General features: G+C 40.8%; 1 protein-coding gene across 2 annotated transcripts in view; it reads left to right on the forward strand.

Annotated features, from left to right (window-relative positions):
• The window catches only part of fbxo41 (F-box protein 41), a 50,809-nt gene that overhangs the window by 25,755 nt on the left and 5,961 nt on the right, over window positions 1-19,093 (forward strand). For both annotated transcript variants that reach the window (XM_065957686.1, XM_029280157.2), the window contains exons 4-12: window positions 6,279-6,486; window positions 10,749-10,822; window positions 14,030-14,418; window positions 16,803-17,038; window positions 17,128-17,243; window positions 17,900-18,052; window positions 18,189-18,284; window positions 18,404-18,522; window positions 18,818-18,976. In XM_065957686.1, coding sequence (XP_065813758.1) covers window positions 6,279-6,486; window positions 10,749-10,822; window positions 14,030-14,418; window positions 16,803-17,038; window positions 17,128-17,243; window positions 17,900-18,052; window positions 18,189-18,284; window positions 18,404-18,522; window positions 18,818-18,976 — 1,550 coding nt within the window. The remainder of the gene's footprint in view (window positions 1-6,278; window positions 6,487-10,748; window positions 10,823-14,029; window positions 14,419-16,802; window positions 17,039-17,127; window positions 17,244-17,899; window positions 18,053-18,188; window positions 18,285-18,403; window positions 18,523-18,817; window positions 18,977-19,093) is intronic.

Consider the following 19,093-nt stretch of genomic DNA (forward strand, 5'->3'; position numbering starts at 1 on the left):
TTGATCGTATCTCAGATGTTGGTGTTCATGGGAGGATGAAATGAGGCACATTGTTTGCATCAGAGCTAAACTCTTGTGTATAATTCAATACAGAACATCAATAGGAAGTGTATAACAATATGAAGATAAGAGATCAGGATCCCCCAGAGTGTAGATATAGTGGTGGGGATGAAGTGAAGTCAGCAGGCGGAGGATGGAAACCCCTGAATGGTGATCTCTTTAGGATGTAATGACAGAACTACATTTATATTTAACCCTGTGCCTGAAAGAACATATTTATTGGCCATCTTGAGGCATAAGTTACAAGGAATAAACACTCCAGGTATATGTTATATATGTGTTCAGATCGCTGAATGATTTTGATTATTGAATATGAACAATATAAATGACAACCAATCCCTTTAGCCTTCAATAGGAGCCTCAATCACTGAGAGTAAAGTCATGTTTGAGATTGGCTACTTAACTGACTACTAAACTGGTACGTAATTAAAAACAAATCACAAGTGAGAAATGAACGGCTAAATCCTTATTTTTTTTAAATTAAATCCCTCTTACAACCATCACCTATCTAAATGTATATTCAATGCACAGATGTAAGAGTGATATCAGTCTTCTGTAATAACCCTCTGCACTAAAGAAGTTTGACCAACATTATTGAATTATTCCTATCAGTTATTTGTCGTTACAAGGAAGTTTAATTTGTGTGCTGAGCCGTATCACAGCAATGTTTGAGCATGTATTTAAAGCTGCATCTGATAAGTGGATGTGTTTGAGCTAGAAACAAAGACAGAGAGGAGATAAACCTCTGTGCCACCATCAGTAAATACTGATCACCAGGGTCACATACTGTATATGTTGCTTCCCCTCTCTTGTGTTCTGAGGACTGTGTCAACCCAGCGTAGAACCACCACCGAGTCATTTTCTCTGAGTCATGCTCCAGACTAACGGCCTGCATGTTCCTCACTCAGAAAAAGATGGTGCTGTGCATTTTCTTTTTCCAGCTCCCTCCTTGAGTCTGGATAAACATGCAGGCGCGTTTGTCACCTTGAGGCTTTATTTCCGAGGTGTCGAAGAGTGGAGTGAGTCACGCTGTTGGAGAGAGGTGTGTACGTGTGTTAAAATTAGGATTGACAATAGGAAGCAGCCACATCCCATTTCTCTCTCTCTCTCTCCCCCCTCCCCCCCCCCCCCCTCCTCCACTGTCAAACCTCCTGTGCTTTCTGCTTCCACATGACTGCAGATTTCTGTTTGCTAGCTGTTGCTCTAGCCTCTGCAGTGTTTTCTCCACACAGCCTTTGTGCCTATTTTCTCATCTCCATTTTTTTTTTTATCAGCTTCAGTCCTCCATTTCTCTCTCTCCTCTTCATCTCTTCATCTCTGCTCTCTTTCCTTTTCTCCTTGCATGCCCCTTGGGATCTGGCAAAGCTTTTTTTTTCTTTCCCCCCTCCCTAACCCCCCTCCAGCATCGACCTCAGGACTTCCAATCATACTCTTGATTCCCTTCCTTGTGGAAGTATTGTAAGCTTACCAGGCGCTCTGGTGCATCGGTGCGCTCCTTACTAACAGAAGAAAAAAAAAGAAAAGTCTTCATGTGCTGCTTTCAGCATATTCCTCCTCATGGGATTGATGTATCTGTCTCCAGTAACAACAAAAAGTCTGATACAGATGTACAAAGACAAATTACAGATGTGCATGACAATTTGGATGCAAAAATGCAAATTCACTTCCATGCACGCTGCATCGCACTCTATTAAAGCAGCTGTGAGAGAGCTGTGTATTATTAATACTGGACGCTGAAGTTAAAACAGTGCTCAGTCATTGTTCTGTCGTGTTGAATAATGAGAGCTAAACTTTAGCTTGAGGCTAATTCATAACATTAGGTACAGCTCCACTCGTTTAATCCAAATAAACGATACTTGGGCTCATTAATTGTGCACAGTAATGAGATGCGTTTGTTACAGTAGGATGACTCAGTGATTTGATCTGCCCAGCATGTTTGTTTATGCATGTCTTTTTGTCAAGAGCATTTCAGTCCAGCATCTGTCCTCCGTCATATTCATATATCTATGCATGATTGACGAGAAGGACGTTTTTGATCGCTTCAATCCTGAGTTTTATACTTATAGTGAGTTTTCAGCCCATTTTAAACGTCATCAATTTTGGCTGCTGGGAGGATGATATGTACCTCAGGAGGTTTTAGAGAGATAGAGAATATAGAAGTGCAGTACAGTATAGTTACAGAAACAGAGAGGAAAAACAACCACACAGAAAACACACACACACATACATACACACACACACACACACACACACACACACACACAGAAAGTACTAACATTAAAGACAGTAACAATTGTATAATAAAGAGGTTAATACTATTAAATTGTATGCAAAATACAAGAAACCTAATAAGATACAATTAGATTCACTTAATTGTGGGAAAATGTGTGATGGGGCCCGAGCGCTGCACACATTTAGCCGCCTCTACAGTAGACAGAGAACTAGTGTGAAAAAATGTTACTAAAGTCATGCCTTTGTTGCGCTGTGTGCTGAATGTGTAAATAGGCAGCTCTTGGCTAATAAGTTTTCCCTTACAATTCAACATGGCGATGATAATGTGGTTGTTTTTGTTCACAGCTGGTTTCGCTGCAGTAAACGCTATGAAAGAATTTTGAAGCCTCAGTCAGACTCAGAGAAAGAAACAACGGTCTGTTTTTTCAAGAATTAAAGGTAGCTGATGTTAGCATTCTAACTGAAGTCCTTCTGAAGTATGTTATAGTTTTTTTCTTTTTTATCAAGTTAGGTTTATGAATTTGAGCAGCTTCCCCCCTTTAAAAAAGATTACTGCATTTACCTGATGGTTGTAACTGAATTCTAGTTAATAACCAAACAGCTCTTCATTTTTTCTTCTCTTACTTTAAAGGTTAAGCACTGTAGTTTGATAGTTATATAGTTTTGTCTGTAACAAGTCAACAAGTGAAAAACCAGGTCTATGTTCCCTCCCCCCCCCACTATGCTCTGCCAATGAAAGGCATCTGATCGAACCTTCACAACAGGGCCCAAAGTCTCTAGCTAGACTCTTCTCCTCTGTTGGAGGTGGTGGAAGAAGTTCAAACTTCATCTGATCTGCAGAGTCCTTTTGCACCTTTAAGAAAAAGCTGAGCATTTAGGTTGGTTTTGATGCTGACTATAACTCCCCAAGAGCAGCTGTTGATGTAGCCTAGTAACTTTAAAAACACACACACATAACTGTGACGTTGTTTCCTCCTCTCTAGATTCTTGCGTATGTTGTTCTAACTCTCTGATGTACATTACTTTTGACAAAAGCGTCTGCCTAATGAATTGTAGAAAAACAGTTTAAATGTAAAAGGTAAAAAATGATCGAATAAAAACTTGATTGATTCAACTCATAATGTCTCTCCCTAAATGTGGTTGAAATCAGACGCTGCCTCCTGTCCAAACACACACTTTGTCTGTGAGCTGAAACCATCTTTCTGCAGTGTTTATGGATGCTGGAATCTCTCATTTCTCTTCAGATATAACAGAGGAGAGTCTGTCGTTTGATGAGGATGAGATGGTTAGTTGATGTGGGAGCTGAGGCAAATTTTCTCTCACTCAAACACACAACTTCTTTATGTTTACACTCCTCATTTCGATGGTAAGAAACATTGTCCCCTGCTGTGCAGACAGTGTACAGAAATACGCTGTTTTTAATCGTTCAATCTCTTCATACACCTCATCTTATCAAGAAAGAAAGAAGGTAGACATGAATTCACATTAGGAACAAATAGCAAGAGCCAAATCATGTCGGACTAGTTACATAAGATACGTTGTGGTCACTTGGATTCATTTAGAGATCCATTGGCTGTTTACTCACAGATTGAATCGCTCGTGTGTTTTCATTTCTCTCTAAAGGTCAAAGACCCGGACTAATTCTGGACTCATATTTTTGTCATCTTTTGCCTGAAGATAAGACAAGTGAACTATGTCAGACTCTGAACTATTCTTATCTCTGAGTGTCCCCATTTCAAGAATCCACTCTGTGTGTGCTGTTACTGTTTCTGAACAACTTTGTATTATGGCTAGTTGTCAGAGTTGATTGTTGACTCAAGTTGGACAAACAGGTATCCATTCTGGTTGAGCTGCTTGTTTTTTTTTGTATTCATGAGCAGAAACCTATTTCAGCTGAAGGGACTCAGATGTGATGTCTGCTGTTGTCAGTCTGAACCTTTTAATGGTTCCTTTGTCAAGGTCAGATGTCTGCGTTATCCTGTTGAGCTCTCCTGGCTGTATTGTTTGGACAAGTCGAGGCTCGGGCTGTTTAGAAGGACACACACTAAGACAAACACGCTGTGGGGACTGAAGGAGTCCCAAATGGAGACAGATACACATGAAAGGGCTTGAAAAGGAAAAGGAAAGTTCAGCAGAAGGAGATCTGGAATGTGTGTTGTTTGAGTTGATGGTGGCAAGATAAATAGACTCTTCGTATTTGTTGGTTTGAAGAAAATGATCAACAATAAGAAGACAGATAGATGGAGTTTTATCATCTGCATCAACCAAAAATTGGGATCTGCTGCTTTAACACATTGCATGTAATTCCATGCATATCTGGGGATTTTTGGACTGTTGGTTGGACCGCGAATGCAGATGTTGAAGCTGCTGAGGATGTGGCCTAGGACTCAGATAATGATGGATCATTTTTCACTCTTTTCTGACATGAGGCAGTTCTAAAAATGTATTTTAGCCTCTCATGATGATTATGGCCTGCCGCTTGTTTTGGTTCATTCTCACTGATTATCTCACTGACTTTTTATATCTTTATGACTTGTGGTTAATTTTAAAAATAAAACAGAAGACTTATCCATGATGAAAATGATTGTAAATTGCAGCATTGAAAGCAAAGTCCCATTAGTCAAAGTCAACTTTATGTCAATGTTGCTATATGGTATGTATGCCTGAAGATAAGATACTGGACAAACAGAAACATAAAAACAAGTTTCTCTCCGAGCCAAAGGGGCAGAGAGTATAGAATTATAAAAATACTAAAGATAATGTGCAACAAGATGTGGATTCAAAATAACAACAAATGTGCACGGACATGCAATAGATGTAAGGCTCTGGTAACTTCGTAAAACAGCAGGTGCTTAAATTGATTTTAAAGTCCTTTGTCTTTATTTTATGTCATAGGTGCTTTATGTGTTCCTGATGAGGGGAGGTCAGTAGGGAATATAAAATCACATTATTGTAGAGGTTTCTGTGGTGTTACGATTTTCCTCCTGACTTTGACATTAGGCAGCTATAAGAAATAGTCTTATAGTAAGTCTCAACTCATTGTTTAGCTTCCCTGTCACTGCTCTGGTCAGCTCATTTTTGGTTGAAGCAAGAGGCTTTTCAAACCCTCTGTACACTGTACATAACTCTTCATGAATGACGAGTGTTTGCTGACAAGATCAGCACAACAACTTAAAAGCTGGTATGTACACATGTTCATGACTAAAACATGAAATGTGTTCATAAATTGTTTCTGCTGCCCCCAAGTGGATGAAAATAAATCTGTCATTGCAGGTTTGAATAATGCAGGCTGTATGAAGAAACAGGTGGCCTAGTCATCTCTGCATTATATCTTTTTTTTGCCTTGTTGGGGTTTTTCAATGTGGCTTGTGTCATTAAGCTTACATTGCATGATCATTTAGTTTACAACACTAAGAAAAGGCCATTTCCTATGTCACTGCAGAGGCTGCTCATTATGTAATTTACAGTTAAACTCAAGTTGATGTGATTTAACAGATTGCAATTAAACTGTTTTTTTTCCATCAGACCATAATAGACCATGTATAATAGATTATGTATTCTGCGGGCAGCAAAGGCTACAGATACACAGCATGCTAACACTGTCTGACTCCCTGGTATGTTTTCTTCTGTATATGAGTAAGACACTGTCCTCTTAAACTTGGTCCTGATGGGCCTGAGGCAGTTAAAGTATCTAGCTGCTCTCTCGCTCTGCCTTTGCGTTTGTGAAGTATATTTATCTGTGTCAGAAAGCGGTCAGTGTGCTTAGTCTCTGTGCATAGAGGGCAGGAGGGCAGCTGGTGTTGTAGAGAGAGGGTGTCCTCCTGCAGACCATTTCTTAGTTACACAGCAGTTTAAGTTTCAAGTGCCAGCCAGGAGCAGGTTGCAGTACCTCTGTAGTATTCCCTCCTGATCAAACAGATTTGCATAGAGCTATGCGACGGTATTTCCTGCAGATTTAACATCGTCATTCCCCTCTGTGTCCTCAGGGAAGTGGCACAGATCGACCAGTTCCTCCAGGAGACAGCGGCACGTGAGGCCAATGCCAAGGTGCGTCTGCAGCAGTTCATTGAAGAGCTGCTGGACCGAGCGGACCGTGCAGAAAAACAGCTGCAGATCATCAGCAGCTGTGGCACCACACCCAACGGCAGCCTGGGTCGCTGCAGCCTCCAGGCCACTAAGGGGAATGGACGCCAGGTTCGGATACAGTCAGATGCAATGTGTCATATATGGTTTTGTTTTTGTTTTCAGGTTCCACTTGACTTTGTTGATAATAATCAAGACGTTTCCACTTTTCAGACTGTCAGGACAACAAAAATAATAATCTCTCTAATAACATAAAGATATCCATTATTATACAGATACTTGAATTGATCCTGACCACATTTCAAATACTTATCAGATCTTAACTTGTTACATATTTCTTTGTCAAAACAGAACTTATAAATGTGTTTGTGTATGACAATTTTATCACATTATTAGTTGAAGTGTTATTTCACCACACGTGATTCCACTCTGAGACAAACCGTCCAGCTTTCTGACAGTCCTTTGCATGGCAGCTCTTAGCTTCTGAATAGTGCATAAGCATTGATTCTATTGAGTCATGTTCCTGTAACGCACCACGGGTCAACCCCTTAATGTACTTAAAGAGCCCTGAGACAACAAGTCTGCTCCTCTCAACCTGGCTGAAGTTCATTAACTTTCACAGACATTACCGTTATGTGTCACAGAAATACTTCAATTAACAGGAATGACCTCAAAATGTAAAGATGATGATTGACAATTCGACAAAACATTAGGTGGACGGACAGATGCTTTTGTCCAAAGCGAAGAACATCAGAGAGTAAGGACACAAGCAAGGATCTAGAGAGTAGGAATCAAAGTCACTTAGTGCAAACGAACAGCTTTTAGTCCGATCGGACACACAGGTGCTGACAGGCTTCTTGCAAGTCTATTTTTTCTTTACCAACACCTCAGATAACCTCTACTTATAAGCCCAAACTTTGAGTAGAAACACTGCTTAGAAATGAAGAGCCTCTCCCAAACACTCTCAAGCTGTAGTGTGTAATTTAACATTTACCTCAATGTGCTCCAAAACAAGCCCCTGACCACAAGTATTTAAAACATATTGACTACATACGTATTTAAATACAATCAGTTGATATGATCTCATAATCTGTTAGAGTTATGACTTAACATATAGCTTGTCTGCTTTGCTTTTAGCATCAAAGCTCCTGCAGGAGACCAGCTCTTTGTATTCGGCTCTCTGAAGCTCTCATTGTTGCTTTTTCTCACCCTGCGTTTTCATTTTTACACAACATAAAAAAAACCCGTATAATCAGACACTTTCTTCTCTTAAAAATGTCCCTTATTCAAATGATCAAACACCTCTCTAAAAAAAAAAAAGGCAACCTGTTTAGTTGCACACATTTTTGTGCTGCCATGGTAACCAGTTCTTGCTCCAAAATGAAACACTTCTGCCTGAGATAAATGAGCTGTTTCTATTTTCCCTGACTTATTTTTGAGGTTTTCAACGTTTATGTCTTCCTCAGATCACTATCTCTAAGTCAGAGATATGGTTGGTATACTCGACTTAGTCCATTTATGTAGTCTTACAGTACAGTGTTTGATTTAAGTGCTCGTTTGTAATGCTGCAGTATGCCTGCTTCACAGTCAAATGATAAGGAACACAGTGTTTCTCCTTTCTTTAGCTACATTACAGGGCTGTTTGGCCTGAGATTGACCTGCTGCCTTATTTTAGACGTCCTCTCTCTGGATCCAACCGTCAGAGAGCTCCATGTTTGTGTGCAGCACTGTGAATAATCTACTTGACAAGTACATGTGTGGAGTCACAGACTGGTTGGCACCTTCTTACACTGTCAAGGGAAGCCCAGAGATATCACCCGTCCAAGCGCACACCCTCGCGACCTCCCTTTCTCCGTCTCTCTGTCCCTGCATCAGAGAGGTCGCCCCTCGTCTCCTAGGAGACGGGTTTCAGAGCCACAGAGGTATTTTAGGACTGACAGTGAGGGGAAGGATGGATGACTTATTTCCTGCTCACACTCTAGTTCAATCACAGCTGAGTCTAATGCATTTCTACGCAGGGAGTGCAAGGTGAAAATAGCTTTATTTCCATCACAGTGGGGCATAAAGTTTTGGGATTTTAACAGAGAGACGACAAGAGGGAGAATAGGAGAATTACTCAGGTTGGTTTATGGCCAAACTCAGGTCACAAAAGTGGAGATTTACCAGCTCTTGAATGCATCTGGTTCTATCAATTTCTGGGGGGATTTGCCTCTGTTCCACTTTAACTGCAGCTTGACCAGCATTGAGAGACGACGGTGTTTTCAATCATGCACAAATCTCCTGAAAACTTCCCATCATTTTCTGGTGAGCTGCATGAGTGAACACAAACGGTCGACTTCACCCGGAGTCTTTCCTGCATTTCCCCCTGAGTTAAATTTCCTAGTGAAGTCTGGGTGAGCTGAAGTGTTAACACTAGCAGGTAAAAGTCCTAAAAAAAATCACAGCAGGCGAACTGCTGATGACATTTACCACAGGACTAGTGAGCGACAGATGTGATCGTCTGTACATAATGAAACAGTTTTATACTCCTTCCTGCTCACCTGTATGTTCATCTCCACTCTTAAGTCGATGCTGTGGATACGTCAAATAACACACATTATTGATATAGAGGCGAAAACTTTCTTTTAGCGCCACAGTCTGTATGGCTTGCCATCTTGGATGTCTTGTAAACATTTCAACCACAGTCTCCTTTTCATGTCATGTGCTGCACCCCCCGTCCCGTCTGATAGGGAAAACTTAATGCTGTGAGGGCCAAGTGTGGATAATACCTTTGGAAAATGGCAGGGTCAGATTGTGCTGAAATTTTCAGGAGTGCATGTTTGATGACAGCTAGTTCTATTTCCTCTGGCACTGGGCCAGAGACAAGCAGTGTGAGGAGAAGCAAAACACACACAGAGAGGGAGTGGAGTGACAGTGCCTGTGTTTATGCAAATTTTTCCTCTATGGCACATCGCCAGTCTTGTACACAGAGTCCCACCTGGCACTGCTTCACACACACACACACACACACACACACACACACACACACGCATGGATTTGTACACACTTTTACAAACACTACACACAGCATACTTGAGTGCACAGGCAGCTTTGAGTGTTATATAAAAGAGTGACTCTGGGATTTTGCTCTCAGGCGAACAGAGAGAGAGAGAGAGAGAGAGAGAGAGAGAGAGAGGAGCAGGCTGCACATTCACAACCAAGTACACGAGAAAATGCTCACCTGCTTTCAGCGATACAATCAAATATGCTAGGTAGTAGAAAATAGGATAAGGGTTTGGGAGTTTCAGAGTGAGGGCATAAAATGTTTCCAGGAAGTTTGTCATTGATATATTTGTCCACAGGAGGATGATTCCTAATACAGCTGGAGCATCTCTATTAGCCAAAAGTTTTCACCTATATAAAAAACAGTATGCCAATCCATCATCCATTAACACATACAAGGGCAACATGAGAGAAAAATCTAAATGAAAACAAAGTTAAAAAATCTGACAACACAATATTAAACTATATCAACATCGCAGTTTTGGAGAAGGACAATGACTCTCTGATTTGTTAGGACATGATTTCTATGAAATTGTTGTGGCATCAGAAGAATATTTGTGACCTAAAGGCTTCACCCTGAAATGATTTTTCTGAATAATTAAACTTGTAATTTTAAGGTGAATCTGGATGGATGGATGGATGGATGGACTTCAATCCACTCCATAGCAGCGTGTGGACATGCATTTATATTTACATACATGGGTTCATACTTTACTATAACAAAAATGATTTTCTTAAAGAAACAATGCATTGGAAAGATTACACTGTACCTTATCTTTGTGATTGATGCTTTGCTTTTGCACCAATCTAACCTTGAAAGGGATACTCTCTTCAACATCAGTGTTAATGTTCAGTCTAGACCACCACATCTCTACTGCAGTAAAAACGTTCTAAAAACCAAAACAGAAAACCTGTTTGAATTGAGGATCATTTGTGTTGTTTTCTCTCTTGATTATTTGATAAACATGTCAGTTTTCACAGCTGGTTTTGAAACCCACATAGGGAAGCGTACTGCATAGAGAAGAACACAGCAGACTAGCTTTTGATTTACTCTTTGAGTTTACTGTGTGTTCAGTGGGGACTCGTTTAGCAGCCTTCTGTACCCATTTCATTTTTATAGCAGAGCTAACTTAGTGTGACACTGTGAATCTCATGCTACAGTTTAGAGCGTATTCTTTTTAATATGTCTCATATGACTCTTCAGGAGCTTACTCATGAAAACACAATCTCACATAATGAATATAGTAGGAGCACAAAAGGAGCATCATTGTGTTTAATGAATCTTTGGGGCACTTAGTAACTTCTTCTTTTTTTTGTGTGTGTCTGTCCAGAGAAACTCCAGCCTCTCTGGGAGCACCAGAGGCATGTACCAAGTGTCAGAGCGACGGTCGTCCCCCAGCACAGGGTGAGTTAACACACTCTCCTCTTTAGTGTGCACAAACGGTTTCACAACTTAGGAATACATCCAGACCACCAACGTGTCATAAAGCGGTTTATGGTACAGGTGGTACTTCCCAGAAAGAAAGAGAAGATTTTACCAGCTCACAACTGCCACAGTACATGAGGTTTGATTAGGAATCCTTTACTTGTTAGGAGAAGGTCTTTCCTCTGTTCTTTACTTGGAGAGAAAGCTGTCAGTCACCTCTTTTTGTCCAACCTTTTGAGAGTATTTGTAGTAAACACAAACTCTGTCTGTTATGTGAAAATACTCTAAATCAGAGCCTCCCGGAGCTCTCTGCCTCCAGCCTGTGTGCTTTTCATCATCATCATCAATCTTCATTCGTATAGCGCCGCCAAATCCTAGCAGATGTTATCTCAAGACACTTCACAAAAAGAGCAGGTCTAAACATTCCTCTTTGGGTTAGCTGAGAATACACAGTGAAATATTCACTTTACACAAGATGGTAAATGGACTTGAGCGTTTAATAGCGCTTTTCTATCCTTCTGACTACTCAAAGCGCTTTTACTCAGCATGTCACACCTACACATTCACACACTGATGGTAGTGGTTGCTATGTAAAGTAACCATCCGAAGTAACTAATCCCATTCATACACATTCATACGACACTGAAAAAGCAGCCGGATCAACTTGGGGTTTAGCTTATAAGTAAATAAGTAAATAATTGTTAGTTGCAGCCCTGAAATACTTACACAATAATAGATGTCCTGCTTGAAGTTAAACCTGAGAGTAGTAGGTTGTTTCTCCTTAAACACTGCTCCATGCTTTGACATCCACATCAAGATATTCATATGTATTGCAGTGTGGGAAACTGAGACATGTAATGGAATAGATGCCAGTTTTTAGTCAGACTCCTATAGCAGCAGCAGCAGCAGTGAGTTTCCTCATGAGGTGTGATTGAACTATTTCTGGGTCTCTGTTGGAGAGTTCAGACACAGAGATGAGCCATCAAACTCTGATTAACCTCGCCGTCACATCCAGTTGGTATGTGAATGTGTTTCCTAACATGACGTCACAAAAAAACCTGTCAGGCCTTCCCTGTTGAATCACAGATGGCAATGCACAAATTTGTGACCTTTCGAGCCATCTGTCTTTTAGTTATTGATAGCTCTCCGTCAGGGATCATCATATTTAAACAACAATATGTTGTTGAGGTCATAATCTCAAAAAGACTGAGTGATTTATAATAATTGACATCATCATGATTTGTCAATTACAATCCAGTTTCCCCCCGCAAAAAAAAAACACCTCAAACAGGCTGCTCTTTATTTTCATGTTTGTCTCTATAAAGATCACACATTTTACAGATGAGACATTTTTTATGCAAAATTAATTTGAGCAGTTTTAGAATGTCTGGATATCCTCAAAATATGTGCTAATTGTTCTCTTAACATTTATAAATCGGTCTTGATTAGGCTCCTGTGTTGCCTTACATCGATAGAAAACCTGCAAATTGTTGTTCACAGTTGAACAAGAATGAGGACAAACAATGTTAAGCCAAATGTTGATACTGACTCGCACTTTAGCGAACTCCTACCAAACACTGTGTTGTTTTATTTACTCTCTCAAGCTACTCTGCATTCTCACTCTTCACTGAATCACTAATCAGCTAAACGGTTATAATTAGCTCTGCTCCTATGATGTGAATCAAATCATATAATTACATGTTGTCAGTGATTTAATGATGACAAACACTAAAGCAGGTTCAGTAGGTTAGTGCTTTACAAGCAGTTCATTACACTGTACAGAGTCGCAGTTTTCTCCGTGACCTAGTTTAGATGATTAAAAAAAAAACACTCAGGCCTGTTTTTGTTTCCCATAATCTCATTTCATATACACCACACTGCATAACCTGCATCTCATCCTGTGTGTATCCCTTCCCCTGCTAAGCAATGATAAATGGTACCTGCAGCAGCACTGCATGTGAGACTTTTATTTCTTTACATGATGAATGCAAACGCTTCCACCCTTCATGTTACTTTGGGAGAAAGAGGAGGGAGAGCTGATGAGGAAGAAACGGAGAACAGGAACGAAAAATGCCCTAGTTTATGAGAGGCAGATATTTGTAACAGGGAGGTTATTTTTAAGTACAGTAGCAATACAGATGTGAAAACGCTGCCTTAGTTCTGTGATACACTCTCTGTAATGCTTCAGTTTGTTGTGGGTCATTCAATTCACAACTATTAAAGTACTTCCATTTAAATCAAATTGAATAGACATATAGTACTGCTGTTTTTTTAAGTGGACCTTAAAGATGTTTTCTGTGCTGAAGAGACTGATGTCTCTAGAGAAACAAATAATCAGACAAAAAAACAAGGGAATGGTTCACTGGAGGATTTAGAGCAAGAACATTCTGAACAATACCATGAGGCTACAATTGACTGTATAAATATGGACGCATCCTCAGTGATGTCACCAAGTGGTTTCTATAGCAGAGTTTTGAAGCCCATTTGATGGCGTTCGCCTTATTGGAAAAGCTGTCTCAAGCACAAACTAACTTTAAGAGCCGAAGCTGAGGTAAGCATTAGGCCTCTCGGGGACCGGCTACAACGAGCCTGACCATCAGTCATATCAGCCACGCCCCCTTTTTGTGAATAACTCTCAAGAACCAATGAGTTATTAAGAAAAATCAGTCCCTGTAGTGTCCAAGTGTTTGCCAATAAAGACATACACTATTCAGAACTTCAGAGAATTTTTTTTTTACAAGGCTGTAAACATGATTATTTCTGCTTTATAAAAGGGCTTTTTTGGATTGGTGTTTGTGTGACTTTGGAGGCAGCCAGCCCCAACAATGTACAAAGAAGATCACTTTTGTCCTGTTTTATTCTGTTTGATCCATAAAAAAGGGAACAAGTGAAAACACAAGAGTAAAGATGGTTGTGGATTTGTCTGCACTATTTCGTGGAGTCTCAGCTGGATGCTGATCAGTCATTTAAATAGCTGGGTTTGGTCAGAGCTAAGTTAGCTCAAGTTAGCTCTTCTCTTCAGTTTCTAGTCTCTGTGCTAAGCTAAGGTTACCTGCTTTAGTCTCATTTTCAACAAACAGACATACAATGGGTGTGGATCTTCTCATGTAACTCCTAGAAAACATTTTGTATTTAATACATTTATAACTCCATCATCATATCTGCTTTCTTTCTGTTTTGCTGCAGAGCCTCAGGGAGGATCAAGTCAGTCTCACAGGGTTCTGGAGGATATGACAGTGACAGCGTGGAGATGCATCCCATGGAGGAGTGTCCTGAGGCTCAGTACTACCACATGCAGTGCCGGCTGGGTGAGGCGGGGTACGAACGCTCCCCAGGATGTGGCGGGGGTGGATCAAGGAACTGGGGTCTTCGTAAACAGGCTATCCAGAACTGGCAGCGGCGACCTTACAGGAACAGCACCGAAGGAGAGGAGGGAGACGTGTCGGACGTGGGATCCAGGACCACTGAGTCCGAGGTGGAGATGTGGGAGCAAGACAGGAGAGCTGTGGCTGAAGTGCAGCAGTCTGCAGCTCCATATCCTCAGCAGGGCAGGGCAGGATATCGTCCAAATACAGGTATGTTTTATTCTTTGAACTTACACACTCTCATTTCAATCTCAGACACAGTGGGGCCGTGATTTGGTCTCAAATGGTCTCAAATGAGACCAGGAATTGATGGGATCTGGGTCAGGGTGAGTAACAATTGCTGTTATGTTGGTGGAGCTGTCTCATCTGATTGCTTAAGAAGAGTGTAGACACAGCAATGTCAACATTTTGTGAAGAATGACTTGAACTCTGTGGTAACTCAGTCACGGTTGCATTCACTGAGAGTGATAGATGCAGAAGATCCTGTAAATGGTAAAAGCAGTTCTTACAAAGATGAGTTTTTTAATATAACATCTAAGCTGAAAAGCAATAGAAACATTACATGATGGATTTTGCGCCAGTTCTGCACATATATGACTATGAATAGGCACCCAGATATCTACTTTCTTACACCAATAACTTTATTAGAAAATGTTCAACACTTTAACACATCCAATCATTCTTGGCAGCTCTTGGTCTGCTTGGCTGTGATGCACTGCCACATGTGTGTGAGAGTAATGTTCACAGAAATGATGCAACATCACTTTGTGATTGCACCATTTCTAGATGACACCAAGCAATACATAGTGCATGCATTATAAGTTCTTTAACCTGATACTGATATGTGTGACCAATACTAGGCCCGTTTGTCAACAAAATGTCCCGTCAATGTTGCGTATAAAGCCATTTTTATGAGGGGCCCGGGCTGTTTTGTTTAGTTTGTCTTCTCGGCTGTGCTTGTTGTAGCATCTCAGTCCTTTGTATCTACGAGTGAGCCAAGTCAGACAGTCAATCATGCCCGCGCATTTCTCCTGATCCACCACAGATTGTACATCTCTCTGTTCCCTCCCCACCCTGCCAAGATCCTCAAACTCACGCTGCTGCTGCTGCTGCCCCCCATCTCTCTCCTCCTGCTGTCGGGTTTCTACTATAAAACAGGTGGACTGAGGCCGTCAAGTGAGGGAGTAAAACTGGGCCAGAGCCGTGTGACAAATGTGTACAAACTGTTCTGACTGCCCCATTAACTCAAAGATATCGCTCACGTAACACTCGACATGTTCTTGGCATGCTGCTGCTCTGACGTAGTTCTCCTTATTGGGAGAGAGTCTCTGCCAGCTTTCATCAGATGGTACACTGTATATCCACAAGCTCACTTGTATTTTCTCAGCATGTAACACACAGCTCAGTTTTTTTTTTTAGTTCATTTGGCAGTTTTGAGTGTAGACGGTGCATGTGAAAAAAAGAGAGAGAGAGAGAGAGAGAGAGAGAAGGAAAAAGAAAGAGAGAGCAAGAGTGTACGTTCTGGTTCATAGCCCTGATGGTTTCAAGCAGACTCCTTCGAAGGCCAAACATGTAATGAGTCATGTAGGAGCCATCTCTGTGTGAGCTAGAAGACAGGCTTGGATTGGACACACATCTAATAGATTTCTATAGAGAGAATAAAAAGATGAACATAAGGGGGAAAAAACTCATACTCTATTTTAGTGTCTTGCTGAAGGTTGGCGCCACCATGTGATGGAAAATGTAACATGTCTTAAGTGGTGCTTTTTTATTCAATGTATTTGATAACAGAAATAAAATTAATCTTGTTGCATTAATTTGGTTTTATAGAAAAAAACATTTACCGGTAGCCTTGTGGTTAGTGTGAACGCCCTATGTGCAGAGGCTGTAGTGGGCGTAGTCATTCCCCACTCTCTCCTTGGTTTCTGACTCTATCCACTGCCCTATCAATTAAAGATTTCAAAATTTTATTGAAAAAAAAAAATCGAAAATGTAATTGAAAAAAACTCTTGAAAATCTTTAAAAAAATAAAGAAAAGATGACTAAGTGCTTTACGCAACTTAAAAAGACAAATCAAGCATACAGTGCCAATCAAATCAAATACCAAGAAAAACACACATTCCTGTCTGAGGCCCTCAGAATAATTGCAACGTGATGAATAAGAAAGTTACTCAGAGATATAATCTGTTGAGATGCAATGAAATTCCAAAAGTATTAAGTAAGACCCTCAACTCTAGACTGAAGCACTTAGGAATCCAGTTTAGGAATTTAATTGAAGAGTGATTTTTATATGTTCACTTTTCTTATTTTTGTTGAGTCTGACTACTAAGAAGCTGCTGCATTCTGCAAAATATGGAGAATGCACTTTTTTTTTTCTGATGCATGCCAGTAAGAACACTGCAGCAGGCCGAAGAGGAGAATATATAACATGTTGTATGTATGTATGTATGTTGTAACTTTGTCTGAACTGCAATTGGGATTTTAAGATAGAACTTGCCATGATACGCTTTGAAGTTTAAACCAATCACGATTATTAAAAATGATCCCTTTGATTAAAGGGTTAAAGACTGTTTTTTTTTTTCTTCTTCCTTCAGGACGGCCTGATGGTGTCTACAAGCCATGTCGCCATGAAAAGAGCCCGTCCAAATCCAACGAGGTGATCAGTCCGGAGATCCTGAAGATGCGTGCGGCTCTCTTCTGTATCTTCACATACCTGGACACTAAAACCCTGCTGAGAGCCGCTGAGGTCTGCAGAGACTGGAAGTTTGTGGCTCGACACCCTGCTGTGTGGACCAGAGTGCTGCTGGAGAACGCTCGCATTTCCTCCAAGGTCAGTATTCAGAGACTGCATGCCGGAGCGTTATCTTTTGCTCTGATTTAATATGGGTTTCACTGATTAGATTTTCTTTTTACCTTTAGTTCCTGAGCATATTGGCTCAGTGGTGCACTCAGACACACTCGCTCATCCTGCAAAACCTCAAACCAAGACAGCGAGGCAAGAAGGAAACAAAAGAGGACTACCTTAAAAGCACACGGTAAGACACACATTCAGAGACAGACAAAAATAATTACTGAATGTACTATCACTGCATGGAGTATCATTGACGCTATATGATCTTCATGTGATGCAAACTCTTAAACTGAGCTACAGCCTAAACAACTCCTCAGAGAGAGAGTGATGAGAGGACGTAGACAAGAGAAACATATTTGCACATATTAAACACTGTGCCATTTGATTACCATTAAACCATTGTTAGTTCCTGATACATGGCAAGTGGAAATAAAGGTTTAGTTTTTTATGTGCAGCTGAAGGTTGCTTTTAGTTTATACAGCAAATGCATAGATGTTCTACTTCCTGCATAGCTTTTCTTTTGAGAGATAAAGAAACCTTGAGACACATCTCTTTTCAGCCTGCAGTTTTCTTAAGGGGCCTCAGAATTGAGAGCCTCCTTTAATAAATCCTCCTTTTTGTTTTTCCAAACCATTTGGGGAATTTACATTTATACTGATTATATATATTTTTTTTTTATTTGTTTATGGCTTTGTTGTTGCCTTTGTTAGTCCAGCAAAACTATATGAAAGATATGCAAAGCTGCTCTATAAATACAGCTGAGTTGAGAGGGAGAGTGTTACTTCCTCTGCTCTGTCTCTGTCTGACTGTCTGCTGATCTCTCTTCACTTTCCGTCTAAGTGGTTGTCTGGAGGAAGGTCTGGAGGCGTTGTTAAAGGCCACAGGAAGTAACCTTCTGATTCTGAAGATTTCTCACTGCCCCAACCTGCTGACTGATCGCTCTCTCTGGCTGGCCAGCTGTTACTGCCGAGCTTTACAGGCTGTTACCTACAGGTAAACCAGTCCACCCGTCTCTCCTTACAAATATATAAATATAAATACGGTGCTCTAAAGAGTCAACAAGACGCTAAGCTGTATGCTGTAGACACACAGTGTCTGTATGTTATCTAAACATAATATTGTGTTCAAGGAGTGCCACAGATCCAGTCGGCCAGGAGGTGATCTGGGCCCTCGGTGCAGGTTGCAGAGACATCATCTCCCTACAGGTGGCGCCACTACACCCATGGTACTAGACATTTACTGTACCTCTCTAACTTTTGATGAATTCACAAGAAGGCTATCTGTTGTCAAATCAAGGTTAGGCTTTCTTAAATGAATGAATTTACTTTCTTTTTTTTCCTTCAGCCAACAGCCCGCTCGTTTCAGTAACCGATGCTTGCAGACTATTGGAAGATGTTGGCCACACCTCAGAGCTCTGGGTGTGGGCGGGGCTGGATGTGGCATTCAGGGGCTGGCCTCTTTAGGTAAAGATTACTGCTTACAAATGTTTGTAGATTCATTTCAGTGATTGAGCTAAAAAACAGAAGTTCATCATTCAAGATATTTGTGCAGTACTTAATTTGTGAAGTACTTAATTATGACTGCGCGGGCAGAATGTCACATGGTGGTAAAATGATGGAAAAAGTCATTTTCTTCTTGGGACATAAACTGGGACGGCACAGATTTTTAATTTAACTTTAATTGAGTCTTTATGTTGTGTTATCTTGACTCTCACGAATGAATCTTCCCCATCTCTGCATCTCCTCCTCATCCCACTAGCGAGGAATTGCATGCGTCTGCAGGTGCTGGAGTTGGATCACGTGAGTGAGATCAACCAGGAGGTGGCAGCAGAGGTTTGCCGAGAGGGACTGAAGGGACTGGAGATGCTGGTTCTCACCTCCACACCGGTCACCCCAAAAGCCCTGCTCCACTTCAACAGTGAGTTTGAATAATGATGCAGTGACTACAGTAGTCCTACTGTTTAATATTCTGTTATGAACATTACACATCATTTTAAATGATTATATTGTAGCTGTGTGTGATACTCAAAGGTGG

This window comes from Labrus bergylta, chromosome 1, assembly GCF_963930695.1.
Source record: "Labrus bergylta chromosome 1, fLabBer1.1, whole genome shotgun sequence".
Taxonomy (NCBI): domain Eukaryota; kingdom Metazoa; phylum Chordata; class Actinopteri; order Labriformes; family Labridae; genus Labrus; species Labrus bergylta.